At 42.3% G+C, this 26,475-nt stretch overlaps 2 protein-coding genes across 9 annotated transcripts in view; one reads left to right on the top strand and one right to left on the bottom strand.

The window, feature by feature from the left end:
- SESN1 (sestrin 1) overlaps positions 1–3,043 on the bottom strand; it is a 60,702-nt gene extending 57,659 nt beyond the window's left edge. Inside the window, exon 1 of one of the 5 annotated variants that reach the window (XM_077926119.1) lies at positions 2,346–3,043. In XM_077926119.1, the coding sequence (XP_077782245.1) occupies positions 2,346–2,642 (297 nt within the window). In that variant the 5' untranslated portion in view covers positions 2,643–3,043. The remainder of the gene's footprint in view (positions 1–2,345) is intronic. The other 4 variants (XM_077926120.1, XM_077926118.1, XM_028723122.2 and 1 more) reach the window with 4 other exon arrangements.
- Positions 3,044–3,453: 410 nt separating this feature from the next.
- Positions 3,454–26,144, top strand: CEP57L1 (centrosomal protein 57 like 1). 4 transcript variants are annotated; one of them, XM_028723131.2, is made up of 12 exons: positions 3,454–3,759; positions 12,070–12,108; positions 12,796–12,934; positions 15,753–15,932; positions 16,719–16,840; positions 18,401–18,517; positions 19,033–19,110; positions 20,909–21,004; positions 22,508–22,585; positions 22,678–22,892; positions 24,376–24,520; positions 25,699–26,144. In XM_028723131.2, the coding sequence occupies exons 2-12, from the start codon at positions 12,103–12,105 to the stop codon at positions 25,921–25,923; spliced, it is 1,401 nt and encodes a 466-aa protein (XP_028578964.2). In that variant the 5' UTR covers positions 3,454–3,759; positions 12,070–12,102; the 3' UTR covers positions 25,924–26,144. The 4 variants fall into 4 exon arrangements, with proteins under 4 accessions (XP_028578964.2, XP_077782251.1, XP_028578962.2 ...); XM_077926125.1 differs by having other exon boundaries at positions 3,713–3,828; XM_028723129.2 differs by lacking the exon at positions 3,454–3,759 and adding an exon at positions 10,025–10,240.
- Positions 26,145–26,475: the final 331 nt, after the last annotated feature.

Here is a 26,475-nt window from a genome sequence, read left to right as displayed (position 1 = left end):
CGATGGCGGGCGGCGGGAGAACGCGTTCCCGCCCCCCCGCCCGGCATCGGAACTTTGTTCCGATGGCGGGCGGCGGGAGAACGCGTTCCCGCCCCCCCGCCCGGCATCGGAGCTTCGTTCTGATGGCGGGCGGCGGGAGAACGCGTTCCCGCCCCCCCGCCCGGCATCGGAGCTTCGTTCCGATGGCGGGCGGCGGGAGGAGTGGTCCCCGCCCCCCCGCCCGGCATCGGAGCTTCGTTCCGATGCCGGGCGGCGGGAGAACGCGTTCCCGCCCCCCGCCCGGCATCGGAGCTTCGTTCCGATGGCGGGCGGCGGGAGGAGGCGTTCCCGCCCCCCCGCCCGGCATCGGAGCTTCGTTCTGATGGCGGGCGGCGGGAGAACGCGTTCCCGCCCCCCCGCCCGGCATCGGAGCTTCGTTCCGATGGCGGGCGGCGGGAGGAGGTCCGAGGACAGTGGGGAAGACACGCTGCGCTTCCCCGCTGTCCCGGAGATTTCCCTATGGGCTTTCGTCTTGCGAAGCAAGCCCATAGGGAAAATCGTCTTGCGAAGCAACTCGCAAACGGAAAACCCTTTCGTCTAGCGGGTTTTCCGTCTTGCGAGGCGTTCGTCTTGCGGGGTACCACTGTATTGTTATATTTGTCAGAACTTCTGGCTTTATAAACCTGTAACAACAGAGTTGAGTCAGGGCTGGTAGCACGGTGACAGAACAGGAACTATATTGGAAACACTCATATTTTAAAGCAGGTTGACTTAATATTAAGCTTAATTTCTGTCAAGTTCATTGTGAAAATCCAATGCATTTTTTCTCTCAGTAGTATTCAGTTGTCCATTTACCTCAGGGGTGGGAAACTGGATCTACTCTGGGGTGGTGGTCAGATTATCTCCCTCACCCTGCACTTACCAAGTTTGTCCACCTGTTGATTGTCCACCCGCCTTTTCAGAAGCTCCTTTCAAAGAGCTATTGGCAGGTCTTCAGAAACCCCTTATAAAGAACCGTCTGGCCAGGCGCTTTGCAGGCACAGCCAGTTGGAGATCCCCTATATGACATCAGGTATAGGGAAGTGGACATGACCTGGCCAGAACTGTCTCATGGGCCAACTAGGGAGGCCTGTTGGTCCCAGTTAGGCCTGTGGGCTGGAGGTTCTCCACCCCTGCTTCAACTAGATAAAAAGGAATAAATCTTGGCAAAATCTTCCACATGGAAGAATAAAAGTAATAATCTTCATCGTAATTAAAATTTGAAGGGCCCAATGACCTTGGGATTCTGACCTTTATTTCAGGCAAGTAAATTCAGTGGCGGAGCTTCATGCTCTGGCACCAGGGGGGCGGAGAGCAGGCAGGGGCAGGGCACGCCGCCTGTGGGGCGTGGTGCCCAGCAGGGCGGGATGGCAGCCGGGATGGCACCCCACCGGGATCGCACGGCTGGGGGCGCTGCGCTCCCCCCCCCCCGCACTCCTCCTCCTCCACTAGTGAGTTAATTAACTGCTGAACAGGTCAATGGGACCTGTTAGAATTATACTGCAAGTGTAACATTCTTTACTTGCATAGAACATAGTTACTATCAACTGCTAATTCCAATAGAAAAGGAATGGAGATTATTTGCTGGAGTTTAATTAATCAGCAGTGCTACTGTTCCACAGGTCTCCAATGAAGCACAATTTCCAAGCAAACACATTGGAACCTTCTTTTGTTAACTATATTACTATGAGCAGATGGAGAACTTGCTCAAAGAACCACTTTTGAGCCAAAGGTTTTCCCAAAGGTGCATTAATGTTTACTGCATAATCCAGATAAGGTTAGGGGATTGAATTTTGTCAACTGGAAGTTAATGATGTTGTGTGTGGGTAAATCCTAGTTCAATTCCCCTTAAGAAGATCACTGCTTAAATTTTCTTACATCCCAGTGCAAAACAAATTTTATTAGAATGAAATCTAATCGATCATTTACTCAGAGGTCAAGGTTTGGCAGCAGCAGAAAAAACAGACCTAAATCCTTGACAATCCTGGTGAAAGGATCTCTAACACCAGGTCTGAGAAAGACTCCGTCTGCACCCTTGAGCCACGCAGCCAAAGTAGCTGCATGATACAATTCGGCTTAAGACAGCTCCCCGCTCTACCACGGTGACCTTGGTCCCTCAGGGCAGTTGCAAGGGTGAAAGGAGGAAAATCCCATGTGCCTTGAGCGCCTTGTCTTACCATCGAAACACGCACAAACAAATGTTTCGTCCTGAAGGCACCCAGGCAGAAAGCAGAAAGGCCTTCAGAGCTCAGCGAAACTTATTCCAAGGGAAAGAGTTGCAAACTTCGAGACGCTTCCCGAAGAAAGCACAGGAGCCGGGCATTTACCTGAACGCTCATCAGGATGGCCTCGCTCTTCTCCCTCACGTCTCGGAAGGGGCACCTCTTGGACAGCATCAGCAGGCGGGCGAGCATTTCGTTCAGCCCGCCACGAGCCCCGCTGGGAGGCGGCGAGAGCCCTTCCGCCGCTGGCGACGCCGGAGGAGAGGCGGCTTCTTTGGCCGGAGCCACCGCCTCGCTCTTCTTCAGGACCGCCTGCCTTATGCTCTCCATGGCGCTGTCTCTGGCGCTGCGCTCCCTGCTGCACAGCCCATCCCACCTCACCTCTCCATCTCGGTCGGCCATTGTCAGAAAGAGATCCCCGCTCCTAGCTCTCCCGAGACTCAGTTCTCCGAGGCGGCCGCCATCCTCCTCCTCCTCCCCAGAAGAGTCAAAGGAATATCGGAAGGCGGCGGCGGCGCTGATCGGGGTCCTGTCCTGCTCCTTTCCCCCACTTCTCTTCTTACCCGCCAGCCCTCATTATAATGGCCGGGTGCCGAGAAGCGCTTCGCGGCTTCGTTGCAACCAAGCGCTATATAAATATTGCGAAATAAAATACGTCTCGCTCCCTGAATGCGCGAAGAGGCGCCTCCGTTAGGCTGCGAGAAGCTCGGCTTGCCGAGTCCGAGGACTTGCACGGCTAAGAAAGTTGCTTCGCGCTGGCTGGGACCGTGCGAGGAGGAGAGTCCCTCCCTTCCTCTCTGCCCGCCGCCCCGCTTTCAAGAGAAAGTCCCCGTCCGGGCTCGCCTGCTCCCAGCCCTGCAGGGCCTGGGTCTCTTCCCTCCCCGGACCCACCCCTCGCCCTTCGGCAGCGCAGCGGGGAGGCAGCTGCCCATCAGCAGAACGGGGGCGGGAAGGAGAGGCTGCCGCGAGCCCGCCGCGAGGCTTCTCCGGATGGAACCCCAAAGAACCGGAGCGGGTCGGATTCGGCGGAGCGCCCCCGCCCACCACCGCTCCCGCTTCTGAAGCGGCCAGCCTCTCTCCCCGCCATCCCCCGGGGCGGCTGCAGACGGCAGGCCCCGCCCCTGCTCTCAAAGCTGCACGCGCCGCCTCGCCTGTGGAGTCGACGCGAGGTAGATGTCCGGCTTCAGCCAATCCCCCTCTGAGCTGTCAAACCAATCGGCGCAAAGTGTTCCCGGGGCGCCTGGGACATATAGTGTCAAGCCCGCGAAACTGCAGAGCTTTCTTGTTCGAGAGGAACTACAAGTCCCAGAAAGCAGTGCGCTGAGGGAGAAACGCGTCAGCTCCATCTGGTCACGTGGGAATATAAAAAAAATTGCAACCACGGTTATATTCCGTGTTTCTTTTGTCTTTGTCTACAGGTGAGGAGGGTAGTGGTCGCTTTTGCGATGAGAAGGTGAAAGAAAGGTGAAAGGTGAAAGGTGATGAGAAGAAGAAAGAAGATGGTTGCTTTTGTGATGAGGTGCTGCATAGATATAGCTGGAGATATACTGGGGGACTAGCTTTTCTTAAAGATCCTGCTCCGTTAACGGTAAACGGCTGCATAGTAACGAAGTGTCTTCAGAAAGTGAATGTTGGCTATGCATGTACTTTCGTTAGGTCCATTTTTACTGGATTATAACCTATGTTGGCCCTGCTCAAAGACGACCTATAGAAATTAATAGACATGACTAACTTGCATCCATTATTTTCAGCGGGTCTCCTCCAATGTTTCTTTTAATATGAAGTTTATAAGCATTATAAATAAATCAAATTGGACCTCTTGTAATTTTATCTCTGTGTCAATTCTTTGTGTTTTGGACTCCTAGAAGAGTAGGATTGTTTTTCATTTTTTAGAAAAGCAATAGTCGCTCAGTTCCTTTCAGTCTGTGAAGTTAAAGATACAGTGGTACCTCGGTTTACGAACTTAATCCATTCTGGAAGTCCATTCTTAAACCAAAACCGTTCTTAAACCAAAGCACACTTTCCCTAATGAGGCCTCCCGCCGCCAGTGCCCCTCCACCGTTCGGCTTCCGTTGTTAGATCCGAGGTAAAGTTCTCAAACCAAGACACTTTTTCTGGTTTTGCGGAGTTTGTAAACCAAATCATTCTTAAACCGGACTGTTCTTAAACCGAGGTACCACTGTACTTCCTTTCACTTCTTTTATATAGGGTCATTGAATTAATTGAATACAGTAGCCAATTAGTCATCTATTTTGTAACAAGGAAGGCAAATATTAAGTTAAACATCACAATAAATAGCTTATTCTAGAAGCTTACAGCTTTATATACTTGTCTATTTTATGTATGACTCGCTTAATGTGGATACCACTACATCTCACTATGCCACCTATTTATTTTATTTTATTTTTAAATTTTTTATTGGTTTTTCCAGATACTAGTTATAGAAAAGGAAAAAGAAGATAACAGAAGAAAAAAGAAACCATCTTTCCAAGACACTTTTCTCATAACCAACTGGACTTCCCCACATCTCCCTCACCCTGCATTCTTTACAATAAAGATATCAGCAAATTATTACCTTGTTTCATGCATTCCTTTGTACTTTCCAATAGGTATACTTTATGTTTAAAACTTATCTAGTTACATTACCTTAAAATAAAAATGATGTTACTTTAAACATTGGTCCTTTCATAATTATAAACTTAATTTCCATATCACCGAATCTTATTGCTGAAGCTAAATTTTCTGAGTCATGCAAACTCTTAACATTCATATAACTTAAAATATTTTTGTAGATAGTCTTTAAATTTTTTCCAATCCTCTTCAATTGTTTCTTCTCCCAAATCTCGGATTCTGCCAGTCATTTCGGCCAATTCCATATAGTCCATCAATTGCGTCCATATAGTCCATCAATTGCGTCTGCCACTCTTCCAGTGTGGGCAAATCTTGTGTCTTCCAATATTTTGCAATTAGTATTCTTGCTGCTGTTGTTGCATACATATAAAAGGTTCTGTCGTTCTTTAACACCTTCTGGCCGTCAATGCCCAGGAGAAAGGCCTCTGGTTTCTTAGGAAAGGTGTATTTAAGCACCTTTTTTAGCTCGTTATGAATCATTTCCCAGAAGACCTTCACTTTTGGGCAGGTCCACCAGAGGTGAAAAAATGTCCCTTCAGCCTCCTTACATTTCCAACATTTATTATCAGACAGATGATATATCTTAGCAAGTTTGACTGGGGTCATGTACCATCTGTATATCATTTTCATAATGTTCTCCTTCAAGGCATTACATGCCGTGAATTTCATACCAGTGGTCTATAACCTTTCCCAGTCTTCAAACATAATGTTGTACCCAATGTCCTGAGCCCATTTTATCATTGCTGATTTGACTGTCTCATCCTGAGTGTTCCATTTAAGCAGCAAGTTATACATTCTCGAAAGTACTTTAGTCTTTGGTTCTAACAATTCCGTTTCTAATTTCGATTTTTCCACCTGGAAGCCTACTTTTTTATCCAACTTAAAAACCTCTTGTATTTGGGCATAATGGAACCAATTTTGCACCTTATTTTTTAATTTTTCATAGCTCTGCAACCTCCAATTTTCTCCAACTTTTTCTAAAATTTCCCCATATTTAGGCCAGCCGACCTCCATATTAGGTTTTTTCCAGGCCTTGGCCTCTGCTGGTGATAGCCACCTCGGGGTCTTACCTTCTAGCAAGTCCTTGTATTTTGTCCAGACCATGAATATTGCTTTTCTGACAATATGATTTTTAAACATTTTATGAGCCTTTACCTTGTCGTACCACAGATGTGCATGCCAACCAAAAGCGTTATCAAACCCTTCCAGATCTAGAACATCAGTGTTCTCAAGAAGTAACCAATCTTTCATCCAGCAGAAAGCAGCAGCTTCATAATACAACCTTAAATCTGGCAGGGCAAACCCCCCTCTTTCTTTTGAATCAGTTAATATTTTAAACTTTATTCGGGGCTTTTTGCCCTGCCAAACAAACTTAGAAATATCCTTCTGCCACTTTCCAAAGCATTCCACTCTGTCCACAATCTGTAGGGTTTGGAACAAAAATAACATTTTCGGCAATACATTCATTTTTATAGCAGCAATTCTACCCAACAAGGAAAGTTTCAATCTTGACCAAATTTCTAATTCTTTTTTAATTTCCGTCCAGCATTTTTCATAATTGTCTTTAAATAAATTCAAATTTTTAGCAGACAAGTGAACCCCTAGGTATTTCACTCTTTTAACCACACTTAATTCTGTCTCCCTCTGAAACCCCTCTGTTTCCAATAATGTCAGGTTTTTTGCCAAAACCTTGTTTTTTTGCTTATTCAGCTTAAATCCCGCCACCCGACCAAACTCTTGTATCAGTTCTAGAACTCTTTTTGTACTAGATTCTGGCTCCTGTAGTGTTAACACCAGATCATCTGCAAAGGCTTTCAACTTATATTGTTTCACTCCGACCTGACTATGCCACATATTTAATGTATATAATCTTGTCTATTGTCTGTGCAGGCTAAAATGCAATTGGTATCTGACTACATCTTCACAGTAGATGAGAGGGAGTATTCTTACTGAACTTTGTAGTATGCAGTGAAGCTTGGGAGAGGTAGTTATGCAGCTGAAATATTATCCAAAGCAAAACTCCTAACACACTCTGGTATAAAGTTTGGCTATCTTTCCAAAACAGCTCTTGACATGAACATTTGATATATAACCTACACCAGCCTAAGCCATTCTAAGCAATACCATGAATAAACCCCTCTTAACATAATGGGGGCTTATTTCAAAGTAAACCTGTTAGAACTGAGCTGTAAGTGCTCCTGAGTTGCAGTTTTATAAAACCCTTAAACTAAGATACCTGTATCATGCAAAACAGCTCATAGTAGAAAGCTGGTTAAAATTCAAATATGCCATAGTTAAGTGTGTTCTAAACTGTCTTGAAGGTTAAAGTGTTTGCAATTGCCTTTGCTTCTACAGTTGTGTAATCGGATCTTTGATATAATCCTCTTCCACCATGGTATAACTTCAAAAGAACTGAAATAATTATCCACAGCATCTCTGACAAGCTAAAACTAAAATTCAGCAAAACTCAGTCATCGTAACATTTTCTAACCTGTTCATTTTAGCTCTTCTGCTTAGAGTCAAGCATTCCTGGCAAACAACCATTTGAATACTTAATTCCTATTTTAATGACATTTATGACTTGCTTTTCTTATATTCCTTGTGAACTAATGCTAAGAAGAAAAACATGCTATATTATTACAGTGGTACCTCGGGTTAAGAACTTAATTAGTTCTGGAGGTCCGTTCTTAACCTGAAACTGTTCTTAACCTGAAGTACCACTTTAGCTAATGGGGCTTCCCACTACCACTGCACGATTTCTGTTCTCATCCTGAAGCAAAGTTCTGAACCCAAGGTACTGTTTATGGGTTAGCGGAGTCTGTAACCTGAAGTGTCTGTAACCCAAGATACCACTGTATACATCTATATGCAGGATTCACCTACCCAGTCACATCAATGGAAGGACTTCATCTTGCACAATGGACCTCCCCCCCTTCCCCAGTGCCGTCTGCGATGGGCCTTGGGGGCATGGGCATAGCCAAGAGAGGGCAGCTGCCCCCCATCAAGTAAAACAAAAGAAATAAACTAACTGACCAATCACGTTGGTTCTGTCCCCTTAACACGCCATGCTTTTGGGGGGTGTCAGGAGAACCCCTAGAACAGCTTATGGGGGGGAGGATAAGGGGGTCATTCTTTCAGGCAAGCTGGAATGCTTGTGCTGACAGAACAATCAGAAGAGTACAATGTTGAATTCCTCCCAATATGAGCAACAGTAATTAAATGTATGCTGTTTGATCTTACGCAGTGTTAGGCATACATAAAACCATTAGGTTTTCAGTGTCTTCTCAAAAGTGAACAACCCTGGGTTTAAGATGGTCACTTTTGAAAACTTAATATAATATATGCAAAGGGCAAAAAAAAAAAAATACTTCATTTCTGTTTCCTCATATGGATGTTCTAAATCAATTGCTACTCTAAACGAGCTCTCAACAGGATTATTGTGGTTAATATAAAGTTATGTTAAAATGATTTGATGGCTGTTTTGTGCTTGTGCGAACAGTCAGTTATTGGAGTTGGGATTTAATGTGACACATTGGAGGCTTTTTGTATGTCCCCCCTTATGTCAAGCTGGGGGCCGGGAGAGTGGAGAATAGCACCAAAATGCATTATTTTTCCCAGCCTAATCATCATAGCAGGAGGAATTTTCTAATAAACCATCAAAATAGTATGTGCAGATGTTCAGCCAACTGTTTTCTCAGTTCTGGATGGAAAACAAGGGGGGTTGGGAAGTAGGTTCATGTTCCAAACTGGCCTTTTTAAACAGTCTCTTGCCAGTCATATTGGCTTCAGGACAACAGTTAGAAGAGCAGAGAGTTTCCCAATATTGATGCCCATATTGTAGCTATTAGCATGAATTTATTTTGGAAAGCGGTCAGAAACTGAATGATTCATAACACTGAAGGCTGAAATGTGGACAAACATATGTGGATAAATGTGCACATTCCAGTAAACCACCTTGGAGGATTTATAACTGTTTGCCTGAATGCAGGGCACAGTAGCAGTTCTCAAACTATTTAAAAAGTAAGTAATCCTATTAAACATGGGTGGCGCTGTGGTCTAAATCATAGAGCCTAGGGCTTGCTGATCAGAACATTGGGGGTTCAAATCCCCATGAGGGGGGTGAGCTCCCATTGCTCAGTCCCAGCTCCTGCCAACCTAGCAGTTCGAAAGCACGTCAAAGTGCAAGTACAGTGGTACCTCAGGTTAAGTACTTAATTCATTCTGCAGGTCTGTTCTTAACCTGAAGCACCACTTTAGCTAATGGGGCCTCCTGCTGCTGCTGGGCCGCCGGAGCATGATTCTGTTCTCATCCTGAAGCAAAGTTCTTAACCCGAGGTACTATTTCTGGATTAGCGGAGTCTGTAACCTGAAGTGTATGTAACCTGAAGCATATGTACATATGTAACCCAAGGTACCACTGTAGATAAATAGGTTCTCTGGCGGGAAGGTAAATGGCATTTCCGTGCACTGCTCTTGTTTCGCCAAAAGCGGCTTTGTCATGCTGGTCACATGACCCGGGAAGCTGTACGCCGGCTCCCTCGGTCAGTAAAGCGAGATGAGCGCCACAACCCCTGAGTCATCCGCGACAGTATTATCTTTTGGGTGCCTACTGAAGACCTTCCTCTTTCAACAAGCCTTTTGAGACCTTTCCCAGTCTGCATCTGCACTGGAGTTGTTTTTAAGGTGTTTTGCCACTTGTTTGCCACCCTGGGCTTTTTTCGGGAGAGTGGGATGCAAAATAAATATTATAAATCGGGCAGTAATAAACAGTCACTTTGTGTATGTGGTCAGTGTTGTGAAAAGCTGCATCCCAGTCGCCTACATTGTGGCTGGTGGAGGGCTAGCCACTTTCCTCCCCCAGGGCAGTTGCGCCTTTAATAAGTAAAAATTCCATTGTCCATTGTCTATCCATCTCTCATGGAGCCTATCAAACCAGTAATTCAGCTAATTCATCCCATCGCGAGACGAACGCACTCTCCCCTGCATGCAATGCAAGGGAAATGCTGGCGTGCCAGCCCAAGAGCAGCACAAACAACCTCCTCCTCCCGCCCTGAGCCAAGGAAAGCACTTTTGCGGGCGAGGCAGGAGGGCGGGCAGTTCCCCTAATCCAGGGGGAGCCGCTAAGCGACCTGGGAGGAGGCGGGGCCAATAATCCGGGTCACGGGGCGAGGGCGTGGAATCCCCGAGAGCGGGAGGGGAAGCGGGCGGCTTGAAAAACGGCCCCGGCGAAGAAGGGCGATCTAGGAAGTGAGCCGCCTTTTATGGTTAGCTGTGGTCTACCCGAAGCCGGGAAGCAGAAGGCGAGCGGCATAACTGGGGCTGGGTCGTAGCGCGAGCTCCTCTGGGGTTTGCAGCTCGGGTGAATCCCGGTAAGGTGTGTACGCGGGGAGGGAGGGGGCCGTCGTCTCTTCACCTGTTGAGTTTCTGCTGGTTGCTTCCTCCCCCCCCCCGCCCGTTTTCACCTGGCTCAGGTTCCTCGTTCCGCCCGCGTCCTCTTTGTGACCGTGGCCCACAGATCCCTTACTTTACCACCCAGCCCTCGCCCAAGGGCCCCACCCTGCAGTAACTTCCAGCGCCTCGGCAGAGTCCGTAAAGAGTGTCGTGCCTGGGTTTTCCCAGCCCACCCTCCCCCAGGAGAGGCGAGAGCAATTCTGGCCACAGACCCCCAACAGTTCGCTTCCAAGCCCACCCTGGCGAGCCAGGAAGAAGATGCAGGCAAGCGAAGAACACTAAACCTACAGCTGTTTTTATGGGAGGGGAAGGAGGAGGGAGCCGAGATGATGATGATGATTATTATCATTATTATTATTACCACCACCACCGGGCGGACAAAAAGAGGTGTTTGGTGGCGGTGAAGGGGGCATCCCTGAGATACTCGCTTTATTTGGCTGCAATCTTGCACCCACACATGCCTCATTCAATTCAAGGCGGCTTGCTTCTGAGAAAACACGTGTAGGCTTGCTTTTTAAGGCCTTTAAAACACGCGCCTCCAGGGCTTAATCGTTTCACTTTAAAATGAGGGAGAGGTGCTAGAGCGCTCCAGCCATGGCTCAAATTCAGCTCAGGTGTGGATGCAGGGATAGGTGACAAAGTACAAGATAAAAGAGTATTCCTTAAGTAGCTTTCAAACTTGTCTGTCCAATAAAAGGGTGTTGTTTTTCCTTTCAAAAACATGTTTAAAGATCTCTCTGATTTAAGTGTCTCAGTCCAAATATAAATATTATTTCACACCCATTTGTCAGCCTAAAACAGAAGGATTTATTACAGCTACTAGCTGAAATTCTTTCCACCTGCCCCTTGCATAGTTACTGGGATTATAAGGCCTATTTAATATTTGTACCAGTGTAAAACAATTTAGGCTTGTTTTTTGTGTGTACTATTGTGTCATTGGCATTGTTTTTGTGTGTAATATTGTGTCCACGTTTGTTCTTTGATTACATACATGCTGCTTCTAGCTGAAATTGGGTTTTAATGGTTTTCCTAATAAATGATTACTGGTACTTTGTGCAAATAAAGCTGTGTGCTCCTACACTCTTGGTAATATACTTATTACTTTGTTGAACACCTAAACATTGGTCATTTTACATAATATGTAGGAAGATGGGCCCTGCTGATGGTGAGGATACTATGAACCAGTTTAGTTTCCACAAGAATGAACAAGATTGGGGTGGGAGACTTTGGTTAGCTATGGTGAACAATTATGTAAGTATTGTACAAAGGCTAATTTCATTTGAACAAAAAGTCCTTCGGAAGAAAAAAGTTGCCAGTAACAAAGGATGAAGGGACAATGCTGGAAAGAGCAAAAGTATGAATGATTTTTCCAGACCAATTGTTTGAGAGATTATTGTATAGAATCAGAGAATTTTAGATTTGGATGGGACCCCAAGAGTCATCTAGTCCAACCCCCTGCTATGCATTGAAAATCTGCAGCTAAGTGGAATGCAGACAGTGCAATCACATCACAAAGTGTAGGGCAGGCTAATATATTTTGCGCCATTTTACTGTTGCAAGCTTGTGGGAAATCATCCCGACTTGATGTAGTCTCAGTCTTGTTCATAAAAAATGTAATCTGTCTTCTCTTCCTTTCTTTGTAAATGTCTTAAATCAATACAAATAGGAAAAAATGAGGAAAAAATGTCATTCTGCTTATACTTCAAAATAAGAATCACACAACATAATGACTTTTCTGTCTCGGCAGGTGAGTGGACCTCTGGAGTCTAGACCCCCTATAATGGAGGTAAGTAATGTGATGTTAGCAGCCAAGGAAACTAGCCCATTCTAAAGCAGTCCCTAAAGAGGCAAAGATGTTTGAGCAGGTTTTTTAAGTTAGGGAAAATAGCTTTCAGTGTAGCAGTACTGCAGATTCTTCTCTTTTTTATGAATCTGTCAGCTACATTAATCTTTCTATTTAATTTCCAAATAATCACTGGGAAACTTAATGCTTCTTAGCATTAGGGGTCTGAGGGAACCTTCTCTCAAGCAACATGAGAGAAAGAACATAGAACTACAAAGGAATCTAACCTAAATTTACATCATTCCACAGAATTAGGCAAAATAGCCGTATGGGTTTATTTTTAATGGTTCTGACTTTATATTTTAACCTGCTATGGGAGCATGGAAACAAACGCCTGTGAAGGAAAGTTTTGCCACAGTGAACTAGTTAATCTCAAAGTCATTGCCCTCACTCTTATTCCCATCAATAGATGTTAGAGTCAAATTCATGCATGAAAAGGAAAATAGCTTACTGAACAAAGATAAAATGTACATTCCTTGCTCTGTCTATTCCTTGCTCTATTCCTTCCATGTAGCATATTGCCCAGGAAAAAACACGACCCTGGGTGAAAAAGATTCCCCAGCATAGTGGAAGGTGCCTGAATCAACACTTTAAGATAACTATAAATGACACTGTATATCTTTTCTGCAGTCTCTAGATTCTGAGTCGAAGAACAGCTACATAGGAAGTTTTCTTCAGCCTCCAGGTAACATATACTCTGCATTTGCAAACGTCAGATCAAAGGAGGCAACAGCTATGGCAAAAGACACTCCTGCACCAAACAACCAAGGTAAAACACAAAGTATTGTAATATGACACACGAGTAATGTGACATTTAGTCAGCAAATATTCTTGGCCTGTGCTGAATGCGTTTTGGAATGTGCTACTGGTTTAGAACTTATCTGATATTTGAGATCCAAGAAAAATAGCTAGAAAGACAATGTTGGCTTGAGTAACATATCTTCTAGTGAACAGGCGCTCTCTGGTATTTGTTCGAGGTGACACTTCTCCCAGGTGCAGCTAGGCAGTGTGTGGGACTACTCAGATTTCAGCTGCAGAGTAAAGGGAAGCTGCCTGGGGGGGAAATATGTGCACTTCTTTTTCAATTTGCTGAGGCTTCGTAGGTGGCCTTGTCTGGCAAGCTACATAGCTCAATTCAGACCTCAAACCTCTAAGTAATAGTTTAGAACTTCAACCGTAGTTTAATCCTCAAAATGTGAAGGCAAACCATGGTTTTGAGCTGCTTCTGTGCTTCTATTTGATGTCTGTTCAATGGCATTCTAGTCTCTTAAGTGCAGTGGCCTCAAGAGGACAAATGATTTGTCAATTTTTTCATCACACCAAACGATGATTTTGCCAGCTAATCACAAACTAGTTTGTTGATCCATCTATATCTCTATATCTCTATATCTATCTATATAATCTATATGGATATCTCTATATCTATCTCTATATCTATCTATATCTGTATCTATCTATCTGAAAGTTTTGAGATTAGCACAAATGGCCAATTCACTGACTGGATTTCATTTACCAGCTTTGCTTACAAAGGTAAATTTGGGCCATGTTCCTGGCCTTTTATTTTTAGCTTTTTTACTAGTCAAAACAAAAAAGAATCAAGGCTTCTGAAACATAACAAAAGAAACACAACCAGTAAACATCATTGGATTTTTTTTGTCACAAATGAATATAATGCAAAAGAAATATATTATACTACAGTATTATGCTGCAATAGCTGTACACACATGTGGAGACTAGATAAGTACTGCATGTGCTTGTGTTTGGTTTCATGTTTTCTACAAGAGTGAGAGTTTAATTTGGCCTAACCTGAAGTGCATTCAAAATGACTTCTCTATTTGCCATAGTCTGTTTCCTGTCTGTTTTTGGCATGGAACCATTTATTTCATGCCCAAGTATTTATTCACACAGCGCATAGTTAAACTATGGCACTCACTCCCACAGGAGGCAGTGATGGCCACCAACGCAGATGTCTTGAAAAGAGGATTGGACAAATTGATGCAGGAGAGGCTTGTCCGTGGCTACTATGCATGATGGCTGTGCTCTGCCTCCACAGTTGGAGGCAGCAATGCTTCTGAACACCAGTTGCTAGAAACCAGAGGAGGGGAAAGTGATTTTTCGCTTGAATCCTGCTTGAAGGTTTCCCACAGGCATCTCATTAGCCACCGAGAATAGGATGCCTTTGGGCTGATCCAGCAGGCTCTTCTTATGTCCTTACGTTCTTATTTATTTTGTTAAAGAGAAATGTAACTTTTGGTGTTGGACTATGCAGCACGTACCTATTTAATGTTTTACTTACTTGTCCTTGGAATATTTCATTATCTTAAACTTGCTTGATTTTTTTGAGTAAAGCAAACATGAGTGGGGGCAGGGAGACAAAAAGAATAGCAAATATCTTTGTTCTGCCTTGGAAACGCAAATCTTCAATAGAAGTCTGAAATTCAAGAGTGCCAGCTCTGCTGGAAGAGAGTTGCACAGCATGGGACCAGCAACACTCAATGCCAGGTGTCTAGTCGAGACGAGTCAGGCCTCAGTAACTAACAGCTCTCCTCCAGATGGCCTCAGTGATTGGTCTGGTATCCTGGACCCAAGTTGTTCAAGGCTTTCTGTATTAATGCAAAAGCCTTGAAGCTGGCCTGGTTGCGTATAGGCAGCCAGTGCAAATGTTTTAACAGAGGTGTCACATGCTGTCTTCCCCCATTAGCAGTCTAGCCACTTCATTCCGCACCAGATGGAGTTTCTGGACCAGCCCCAAGGGCAGTCCCACATAGAGCACATTGCAGTAATCCATTCCCAAGGTTACCAGTGAATGGGCAACAGCCGTAGAGTTCTCCAACACCACCTTTGTCAGTTCAATTTGGCCCTATAGCAGATGCAGACCCTCATAGTATGTTCTGGAGCAGAGAGGTATCCTGGCAAATGGGTTGCACATGTTAAGGGCCACAGCAAACCCCATTGCCAGCCCATTAAACCCATGCTGGTGCTGCACCAAGTTCCCAGATGGGAACAGCAGAGTCAGAACAACTCTACTCAGCTTGCCCATCTAGGTCTTGGTAACGTTCCAGTCCCTGACTAGGAAATTACTGCTAGGTAGCTATAGTGAACCTCTTTATTCTGTCATTTTTAGTATATGGTCTAGTTCATCTTAGCACAAGAACAGCTTTCTTCTAGTGGAGCAGGATACACAACTTTATACCAAGAAAAATAAAGATGTGTGGTTAGGGCATTTTGCAGCTATCAGCAGAGAATGGGCAGTAATATTTTGTAGGTTTGTGTATGCATGTGTGTCAAATTATGCCTTCTATGATTCACCTGCTCCAATCTGAGTGGTGGTTACATTGAACCAGAAGCAGTAAGAGAAGATGTGAGAAACCTTCATATTTTTGGTGCCTTACTGGCTTTCTAACCATAGCACAAATGACAGAAAGTGGATCTTTATGTTTCTATCATCTAAGCAAAATATATAGCAATGTAGTATCACTGATGTTGCAGGTTGATGCATAACTGATGTTCACATTAAAGTAGCTTCTTTGCTTTATTGTTATTAAAGTAGAGATGTGTCATTAACAATTAAGTTACCTTTTCACTAGCTCTGGTGGCAGCCCTTAAAACTCTTCAGGAAAAGATCCGCCGTCTTGAATTAGAGAGGTCACAGGCTGAAGAGAACCTAAATTGCTTGTCCAGAGAAGCTGCCCAGTATAAAAAGGCCTTTCAGCATGACGCCAATGAGAAGGATATAACTCACCAGGGAATGATGCAAGAAAAGAAAGGTACCTCCTATTACCACTGATGACAGCCTTACCATTCGCATCTATTATATCTTAATCTCAAATGAGCACTCGTGTTGTTGTTTGGTTGTTCAATTAATGTTTAATCAGGATATGTAGTAAATAGGTCTATCACATGATTTAAATATTTTGTTCTAGCAGATCTGCCTTTTAACTGCTTTACTGATTGTTTAAATAAAAATGCATATTGCACTTTGGTGATATAGTAGAGGTGTGTGATCATTTGCAATTTTTAAAAAGCAGAAACTGCTGCTTATTAAACTATTTTCATTTAAATTCCCTTATGCATGGGTGGAGAACTTGTGACCTCCAGATGTTGCTGGACTTCAATTCCTGTGATCCCTTGGCTGGGATTGATGTTTCTATTTCGGATGTTTTAATCTTTTTTTTTATTTTTTGTAGATTGTTTGCTTCTTTCTTTAAGCTACTTTGAGACATAAAGTGAGAGGCAGGGTACAAAGTCCTTAAATATACAAATATAATTTCTTTTAAGAATTGTGCAGGCTTTAGGCAAGCTATAAGAATACTTATCAGTTTTGTTGCAGGAATACTTTCATGAGCCTCTCTGAAAATAACCAGAGTGCTTCATGTATCTCTACTGTTGATAACCTAATAAAATGAGAGGACAGTAATGGGATTGGGTCATTAGGGAAAGCAAGCAAGTTCATTTCAACAGCATCATTATATTGCACATTAGAGCATAAATCTGTAAAATCAAATAAGACATAATTATTACTCTCTTTCCCTCCCTTCATTCCTCCCCTTCAGATGTGAGCATGCAGTTAAGGGCAGCACAGTCTCGCTGCTCTTTGCTGGAGAAGCAACTAGATTACATGAGAAAAATGATGGTCAATGCAGAGTTGGAAAAGAAACTGGTTCTAGAACAGCAGGTGCACATGTTTAATATATCATATTCTTGCCCTTTGTTTCTCCTTCCTTTGTATCTAAGAGGATTTGCTCAAACCTTGTTGGTGTGATCTCTTGTTAGATCTTGCTTATCTGTCACCTTCATAGACAGTCTTTGAAAACACTGAGAAATTTGTGGTTGTGAAAAATAGGTCGACCAAGCATAAGGTGTACATATATAGGTTTCCATGCATTTTTTGTCTGAATTAATTTTAAGATGTATTTTAATTAATTGATGTCTGTTTTTATGCTTATTGTGTTATTTTTATGATGTTAGCTGCTCCGAGCCCGGCCTTGGCTGGGGAGGGCGGGATACAAATAAAAATTTATTACTATTATTATATGCTTTGTTTATCAGAAAAATAGAATAGAAATCACACAACTACAATGTATGGTGGCTTCTATAGATTCCTGTGTTTTTAGTAATGTCACCTTTGGCTAAATTTAACAACAGCAGCAGCAGCAGCAACAACAACAAAAACAATGTTATTATTTATATGCATCTGACTGGGTTGCTGCAGCCAACCTGGTTGAAGCTGTTTTCACCAACACTTTGAATTGTGCTCAGAAATGTATTGGGAACCAGTGTAGGTCCTTTAGAAGCAGTGTTATATGGTCCCTGCGGCTGCTCCCAGTCACCATTCTAGTTGCCGCATTCTAGATTGTAATTTCCGAGTCACCTTCAAATGTTGCTCCACTTAGAGTGCATTGCAATAGTCTGCAGATGACAAATATTACCTCCCACCTCCCTCAAAGCTGCTGAATAGTGTGTAAATAAAAATGAAAATAGCCATCCAACTATTATCTGGATTTTTTAATACTAGGGTTTCTTTTAAAAATAAACTCAGATTTCAAGAACCTTTCTCTAGGAGATCATGTTGCCTGTAAATGGGAAATGTCTCATAATTGTTTCCCATTTACTGAGGCCAATAAATGCCTCAGTACAATCTCAGTTGAAGCTGTGTGTGTGTTTCATGGAAAGGCATCAGTAAACCCAATATTTTTTTTCTGCTATATTCTTTGCCTAGATGCAAACTTGCAATATTGAAAGTTTGCATTTCTGTTCCTTAGCTAGATTTAATGCAGCTTGCTGTTACATGCAACTAGCAAATGTGCAGTGAACTATGGATAGCAGATAAGGATACACATTTCCATCCATGTTCCAAGGTGTATTCCCCTTTTTTGTGCTATGCACTGCTGGTGTCACTTGGACACCTGGAACCTAATGCATGTATGTTTACAAACTTTGCCCATCTCCACCTCAATCCATATGCACCAATACATAGTGATATCCAGTGCCAGCTGTCATACACAGAAAGCAGATGCCTGGATCTTCCCTTTGTTTCCATGTGCAGCAAGATCCTGTGCAAATCTGTATGCATTTTCAGTTCTTGTCTGTAAGCCTCCTAAACTCATGCCTATAGCACTTGCTGCATCATCATTCCATCTTCTGTGGCACTGAATTTGATAATCTGAAAGCTGTAAATCATTTGAGCAAAGCTTGCTATCAGTTGCCAAACCACTATCATGTGCATATTTTTCAGATGCAGCTTCAGAAGGAAAAAGACCAGAATCAGCTGGAGCTATGTGCAAAACTTGACAAGCTTGAAATTCTAGAAAAAGAATGCTGGAGACTTACTAGCACTCAGAAGACTGCAGAAGTAAGTAAATAAATATCATTAAATGGCTTTCCTAATAACATTTAACATTTCTGAGACTAGTAGCAAAACTTCAGTTCTGGATCTGGGCATTCCTGTGGCAAAGGGAGATAGCGGCAGAAGTGGGAGCGCTGCTGTTACCTGAAAACTGCACGCTTCTACATTTGGTGGGCAGGGCTGTTTGTTTCTGTCGTATATTCTGTATTTTGGACCTACTAGTGGTTAATATGGTCCCCATATGTTTTGTGCCGCTTTAAAATGTGGATTTTAATTGTGATTTTTGTCTTTATTTCTGATGTTTTTATTGTGATGTAAACCATTCACATATTTCTTTGAAATATAGAGTGGTATATAAATTACCCAAACAAATAAATATTTTGCTTTTGCTTTTCTTTCCTCATCCTTGTTTCTTTTAATGGAAAGATTTGGCTTACTTTCAGGGTTCTAGCCCTAAAAATGATAACTGTTGAGTTCATTTATTGTATGTGGTCCCTTCCCTGCCCCCCTCTCTCTCAAAGGACAAGATCAGACACCTGGAACAGAAGCTTCTGGAAGAGCAACACCAGCGCAAACTAATTCAAGATAAAGCTGCGCAGGTAGGAAGAGGAGTATTTTTGCAGTGATAAAACAGGAGGTTCTGCAGGCAGCCTTGTGCTGCAGTTCTGCTTTAACCAGCAGTGATCCTGAATACAAACCGTGACACACAAGTGTGTTTTGCTATCTATATCTGCATTAGCTTGGATCTAGTGACTTTATCCTAAATGTGATTGCAGGAAATGCCATTTCCTTACCCCTCCCCCCTTTTGCTTTTGAAGAAGATCAATACCGTGAGAATAGAAAGCTACCAGAAATACATTGTGCCTTTTAGTTGGGCTAATAGCCTGACCCATCAAGGGAAATTCAGCCCATCAACAAAGTATCATTTCTGAACTTGCTATTCTTGTTGCCTATCTGTGACTACAAAAAAGGTCTCTGTTAACCAGTTGGAGAGCACACCATAAAGCTGTAATTCACATGATCTTGGTAAGCTGTGCAGGCTCGGTCTAATCAAAAGAATAGTTCTAACATATTAGCAAAGATAGATTAATGTGTTTTAGAGAAAGGTGGTCCTGTTCCTTGCTAAGCAAGAAGTTTGTGCATAATAAGTAGCTTTACCAGAGACTTATTAGCCCCAATCCTGATAAACTGATCCAGACTTGACTGTCTAGATTCAGTTTTTGCCATACCTGCCTCAGATTACAGATGCATAGAATGGTTTCAAATTCTGTTCAGATCTACTCTGAAGTAAGCTCCGCTGTGTTTGATGGTGTTCCAGACATACATACTGTACAGTATATAGTTTTTTGTGTGTGTTGCCTTTCCATAGTTCAAACTATACTCAAAGCAGCCTACAACATGAAAACAATACATAAGTACAACATAACAAAAGTCGTCATACACAATCAAACATCAAAAAATGGACAACCAAAATGAACAATTTTTGCATAAGATCTAAAATATTAAAAAATGTTATCAATAACAGCAACAACTTTTCCCGCCCCAACAAAAAACCCAAAACAATACCTCGGTCCAAAAGTTTGTACCTGGAATCAGTCAGGGCTCTACCATCCCAGGCCAAATGGAAAACAGACCGGCAAGCCAGGAAGCAGATCTTACAGCACTCACAACCAAGATGGTAACACTCAAATTAGTATATAGATGAATTTCTTTAGTACAACAGACCAATACAACTACTATTCTGAAATTAAGTAATCATTCCCTGGCTTTAGTGTGCTGCACAGCCACATATAGCAGGATCCTACTAATTTGTTATTTGATAGCTGGATGGGGAAACTAGTTCTTCTTAGGTTTCACAATTAGGAGAAAACCTTAGAACAACAATTTACTATCATCAAATAAAATTCTGTCCCTTCCAATTGTTCTGAAACTAAGTGGATCTGGAGTAAACTTCAGGGGACACCAGGGGCTACATAAAATGAGGCTGGAAGTCATTTATGATATAAAGGAATAGTTTTACTGTTTACTAGTACAACCTGATAGAAGTAAGCCCTATGTTCTGACCAAATGCTGCTAATAGGTTTAGGCAAGAGTTTTGTTCCATGCCAACATAGGGTATAGTTTTTAACCCATTAAGCAGATGGCCTTTTTGAGAGCAATCATTATTCACTGTAGTGGTGTTAAACTGCTCAGATGGGTCTTACAAACTGTTAAAACTACTTATCCATTGGTCACTTATGTCACACTGAAGAGAGGGATCACTATCTCAGTGAACATCATTGGCATCTGTTGAGAGAGATTCGTTATCTTTGGACCCAGCTGTTTTCTCTCTCTCGCTTTGGACTGAGATACCACTCTGTCCATTTAACAAGACATGGTTGTATTTTTTTACTGCAGCTCCAAACGGGACTTGAGATGAATAGAATTCTTATGTGTTCGCTTTCACCTCAGAAAGAAGCAAATAAAAAAAGCAGGAAGAAGAAAGCCGTAAAGGTAATAAAATAAAATAAAAGGAAAAAAGTTAGGTCTCTCAGCTATGTCTTGAATACCAAGAAGAAACTAGTCAAGTGGTGTATTTCTGTTAGACCAAATCACTGCTCAAAGACTGATCCGTCAAAGACTGGATGACATCGACTTACAGCAAAATTATATGCTGGGGGGAGGTGTTTGTTCGCCCCAGAACATTGGTATCACTTTAACTTATTGCGTTCCATCATACCTCTCCTCCCTTTCGACTGTTGCCCATAGACTGGCCTTCACCAAAGCGAGGTTCAACGTTTTCCCCTCCAATGTCCTGAGACATAGATTCTCAAAGGGCCAAGCCCCCGCCACGTGCGAATGTGATAAGGTGACGCCGGAGTCGCTTCAGCACATTATGTTCACTTGCCCCTTGTTCAATGTGCCACGGGCAAATTTGTTGGGATCAATCATACAGAAACTAGAGGGTACCCCACCAAAATCCCACCTTGCCCAAATCTTGCAGGATAAGGATTCCCACACGACCCTGAAAGTGGCTAGGTTCCTGGTCGCTGTCCTCTCCCAAAAGCGACGCCAAGGAGCGCTACAAGCTAATTAAGGCGTAGCATGCCTTTCCATCTTATAGTATTTTATTGTTATAGTGGTGTTTTAGCGACTGTTTTTTTTTTTCTTTTCCCCACGGCACAAGCTGTCACTTATGTGTTGTTTTTACCTGTATGGGCCTATGGCCGTAATAAATATTATCTATCTGTTATGTTCTTTGTTGTGTCTTGTGAGCCCTTGAGCTAGTAGTACCAGTGGGGCTTCCATACTCAACTTGCAGCTTCTCCTCCTTGCCCTGTCACCTGTATAATTAGGTTTGGGGGGAAAATCTATTGACACCAATAGGTATTTTCCAAGTCTAAAAGCAGCATGAAGCAATAACAAAAAATGTGCTCACATAAAAACTGCAGTTAGGTTTGGAAGAAGCCTTCTGTTGTCTTCAATGGCTTTTTTTGAAGCTTAATGGTGAGATTGACATTAAAAGGGTGCACAGGGGGGTGAATGGATGTGTGTGCGGCGTCCTCAGAAAAGGCTTCAGGTGTGACATGGTGCTACAGAGGGAGGAAGAACTGACAAGAGGCAGCTTGCACAAGTGGATTTAAGACCTCTTCTGTATTTTAACACACAACTATTACTTTAACTGTACAGCAAGTTTGTCTTCTGAGCATTTTTCGTATTTTGCCAAGTCTCAAGACAGCTTAACATCCTGTTGCTTATTCTGAACATTGGAGATGCTGATAATGCAGGAAGTCCTGTCTTGGTAACAATACAACTTCAGCAAACTATAATAATCCTTCTTAAAATTGCAAATAGCAGCATGCTCCTACACCGTTGTTCTAGCCATTTAAAAGGTTGCTTGGGACACTATAGAAAAGCAATCCGATGTCAAAATCGACACATGATACAATTGCAAGTTTAGGACACTACTTCTGCTTATTGAAATAAAATAATAATTCTAGTTTTTATACTTCTCAGAAACCTTCTGGTTTGAGGAAAGCATGCGGCTCACAGCCATATCTACCAGCTGGGACACTACCTTTTGTTGCTGGGAAGGTAAGCGATGTGTATCATCATCACCACTGAGAACTTGTTTTAAATTACCGTTTGTTTAATGAGGCTTTCTTATGTGCTGCTTTCCCCACAAGTCTGCTAGCTCAAGTCACTCAGTTGTTGCAAATGTTCAAAGCGTCTTGCATATGATGAAATACCGTAGTCAGAGCGCAGCTTCACAACGCCCAGAAGGAGGTGAAAAGAGGACTGGCACGAGCAGACCTTCATCTTGCTCCACATCTTCCTCTGCTACGGAGCATCTTTCAGATCTTCTCTTGATTATGCAAGATGAACTGGGACAAATGAACTTGTAAGTACTCATTTTCATTTATCCATTTGAATACAAAAAAACCTGTAGGCTTGGGGCAAATTGTTTTGTAAGTTGAGAAGAAACTATTTGGACACTTTTGCAAGCGGTGCTAGGAATAATTTTAAACCCCCATTTTCCATGTGGATATTGTTGATGGCATCCGTCTGTCTCAAGAGACAATGGAGTGCACCTTTAGGGGCGAAATCTAACTGTTGTGTTAGCAGCACCAAAGTGACCTTCCTAGCGTACAAGCCAGGGCTGTGTGTATGGAGGTCCTGGACTGCCCAGATGACAAGACCTCCCTCTTGGCCTTGCTGATGTGGTCCAAAGGAAAGCAGAGAAAAATGTTTGTCATCAGCTTGGCCACAGGAGTTGCTGAAAGGAGGTATACAAGGCACTATCAAACCATCTTAGGGACTCCACTCCAGATTTGTGTAGGGTTTACTCCTTAGCCTTTTCTTCTCCTGAAGATATCCCGCAAGGCAGCAGAGGTTTAGGACTAGAGTTTTCCTTTTCCGAAATGGAAAAGGTCATCAAGCCTCATGTTCGTATAGTAGAGTAAGTTACTGAAACAGCAGTGCAGCATGACAAAGTGCTATTCAAAAGTAATATATGAGAGGGCAGGTGCGATGGTGCTGTTAAAAGAAAAAAAGAGGTGTGCCTAACACAGCTCTTTAGATTCTAGTCCTACTGTTTTTAGTATCACTTGTGAAAACACCCTAAGACTTTAGTGGCAAGTCACAGAAAGCAATGAAGCATTTAAAAGGTAAAAAATGTATTGCCTGCAGTGCAAACCCCTTGTGGACTTAAGCCTTCTGTTTTGCAACTTGCCATTTATGGTAATTTACCAATCTTCTACAAGCAGCTGAGGACTTATTTTAGGCTCAAACCATAATGGCAAGAAATTGTGTCTATAGAAGCCTTTGAGCCACAAGACACTTGATTACTAATGCGGTGTTTTGTTAACTGCCAACTTCTTATTGTGATAGAAGTCAAAACAAATTTAGTCCTGATAGGGTGCACAATAGCATATCCCATTAATGCAGCTCTAGTCTAAACAGCATATCTTCTGGTCTTTAAATAATACATTTGCTTCAAATTGTAGCATTTGGAGCTCCACTAACTTCAAAATATTACTTTTTCACTCTGTTTATCCAGCCAAGCCCTAGATAGTCTATTTAGAACTTGTTTGTAACTCTGTTGTTAAAGCAACATCTGCGTAGAAAACAGGACTATAGCAATATGAATTTTTTATGCTACACAGAGAAGTAGCTTATTTTCTGATGATAATGTGTTAAGGACAGTGTGACACTGCTTCAAACATAGATACTGTACTTTCTGGAAAGAGAAGTATTCCCTAATAGTACTTATGTTGTCACTGTGCATAGTCAATCATCATAGGTTGGATGACATGCTGAAATACAATGGAAGTGGTGGATTGGATTGTGCCTAAAATGACTACTGAGAGTTTGTCTTCCAACAGTGAACATCAAGAACTCCTAAAGCAGATACAAGAAACACAAAACCAGGAGGTTCGGGAAGACCTAGAACGTGAACTAGATTGTCTTGTGAAACAGATGGAATCTAAAGGAGAGCAGTTATCGAAACTGAGAAAGCACCAAGAAAATGTAAGCAAACCGCCCTGAAGTCAGGAAAAGGGATTGACAGTGTAGGCAGTGCAAAAAATAACTAGTATTTTCAGAAAGACAGTGCCTAGATTCTATGAGTCTTGCAGAAACAATGCGTAATAGGTGGTGAGGTTATATAAATAAATTTGCTAAGACTTATATGGGTGTATTAGATTTTGAATGAGACAAGCAAACTAGATGTTGTGTAGGAGACATATGAACTGTCTCCTAAAAGGCTTTGAAAGAGTGGGTGGATGTATTCTTGATTTTTACTGTTTTATCTTTTAAAAACCACTTTGAGGATTTTATTTTATTTTTTACAATCAAGCGGGGTATAAATTTTATGAAATGAATAAATCAATTTATGTGTGAGAGGATGGGTCTTTCTTTCTGAAAAATCAGTCTGTAAGCCTGCAATCAGGATTTGCCATTTGTCTGCTCAGAATCACAACACATACCCAGATGTTTTCTCACCGGTAGGCAAGGGATGTCCTCATATCTTATTTCATTCTCCGTGTCCAAATTCATTGGATGAGAAAGAAATAAGCAGCTCTGCTTTTTATCCCCATCCTCCACCATTCCTCTTCTCCATGGGGGCCTCCCATGATTGCTTTTCATTAAAAAGAGCTAACCATTAAAAAACTGTTTACACATCTCCTGTGCAGCATCTGGTTTTGTGTGTGTTAAATTGAGGAATGTTTTTTAAAAAAACTAGATGCTAATACATGAATATGTTGTCCCTTCTAGACTATAACTGGTCTTAGGGATTAAATAGACGTCTTCACCTTCTCTGTTACTAGGTTGTAACATGACTCATTGATAACTGTATTTACATTATGAGTTGAAAATTATGCCACCACCATGATGTAATATTTTTGTGTATTGCATATTACCATATGCTTGCAAGGAAGTGTGAGGTATATCTATGCTTTCTAGTATTTTCATTCTTCCCTTTGTTCTAACCAGCCACTGCAAGCAAATTCCACAATTGCAGAAAAACAACTGACAATGTCCTTGCTTGGCCTTCCTGTATCATAAACAAATATATCTGGAAAAGTACTCAATGTCTTGGTGGGGAAAGCTGTGTGGTATAGGCACCAACTTTACAGGGTCCTTTGTGCCAAAAAGTGCATGTTTCTTTGTACATTAGATGTATTATAGAATTGTTCTCTTCTTAGGTTTACAGACTGAGGCAAAAGGCTAGAAAACTGAAACAAAAAGCAGCCAATTCAGCATCAAGACCTAATCGATTAAAAGGAGCAAAAGAGACTGCAGCCTCTTCAAGAGCCAGTGTGAATAGTGCCTGTCCTATGAATAAAAGCACAAGTTCTCTCCAGCTATTAAAAAGTGCTCAGAAGCTTCAATCAGTATTGAAGAAAGATGATATTGTGTGGGAACCTTAGTTCTCAAAATTGGCTTATAGATAAATGCCCATTGGGAGCTGATTTTATTATCTTGGCTTGAACAAATCTGTTCATTAATGTGCCCTTAAATTCTGCAGCTTAGTTTTGGAATAAATATTTTTTCTTGTTTCTATCTTGACTTTTAATTTTACCTTTAAAAATATAATTGTAATTGTTCTAATGAAGTGTTCTTTTTTATTAAAAATAATAATAACAACCTACCAGCCTATATAGAATAAATACCACTGGTTTTTGTACAGTATTGAGGGGAGAAAGAACTGAATCATCTATGAGCAAAAATTAGCATTTGGCTTCTAAATGACTATCTATGCTTGCTTATTTATTTATTTATTTATTTAAAACGTTTACAGCCTGCCTTTCAATATTTCCCCCTGAGATTTAATCTACAGTTTTAAGCCACATCACTGTTTATCTGACCATTATTCTTAGAATCCATATGACTGAGGCCTCTTTAACAGCAATCTAAAGGGACGCGGGTGGCGCTGTGGGTAAAACCTCAGCGCCTAGGACTTGCCGATCGCATGGTCGGCT

This window comes from Podarcis muralis, chromosome 3, assembly GCF_964188315.1.
Source record: "Podarcis muralis chromosome 3, rPodMur119.hap1.1, whole genome shotgun sequence".
Lineage (NCBI taxonomy): Eukaryota > Metazoa > Chordata > Lepidosauria > Squamata > Lacertidae > Podarcis > Podarcis muralis.
Note: the sequence above shows the minus strand (reverse complement) of the source record. Positions and strands in the feature narration are given on the sequence as shown.

Excerpts from the sequence above, each read along its gene's own strand:
- CEP57L1 (XM_028723131.2), top strand. Across the intron at positions 12,935-15,752 it reads TCCTGCACCAAACAACCAAG|CTCTGGTGGCAGCCCTTAAA; the intron begins GTAAAACACAAA and ends CCTTTTCACTAG. Across the intron at positions 22,586-22,677 it reads TACCTTTTGTTGCTGGGAAG|TCTGCTAGCTCAAGTCACTC; the intron begins GTAAGCGATGTG and ends TTTCCCCACAAG.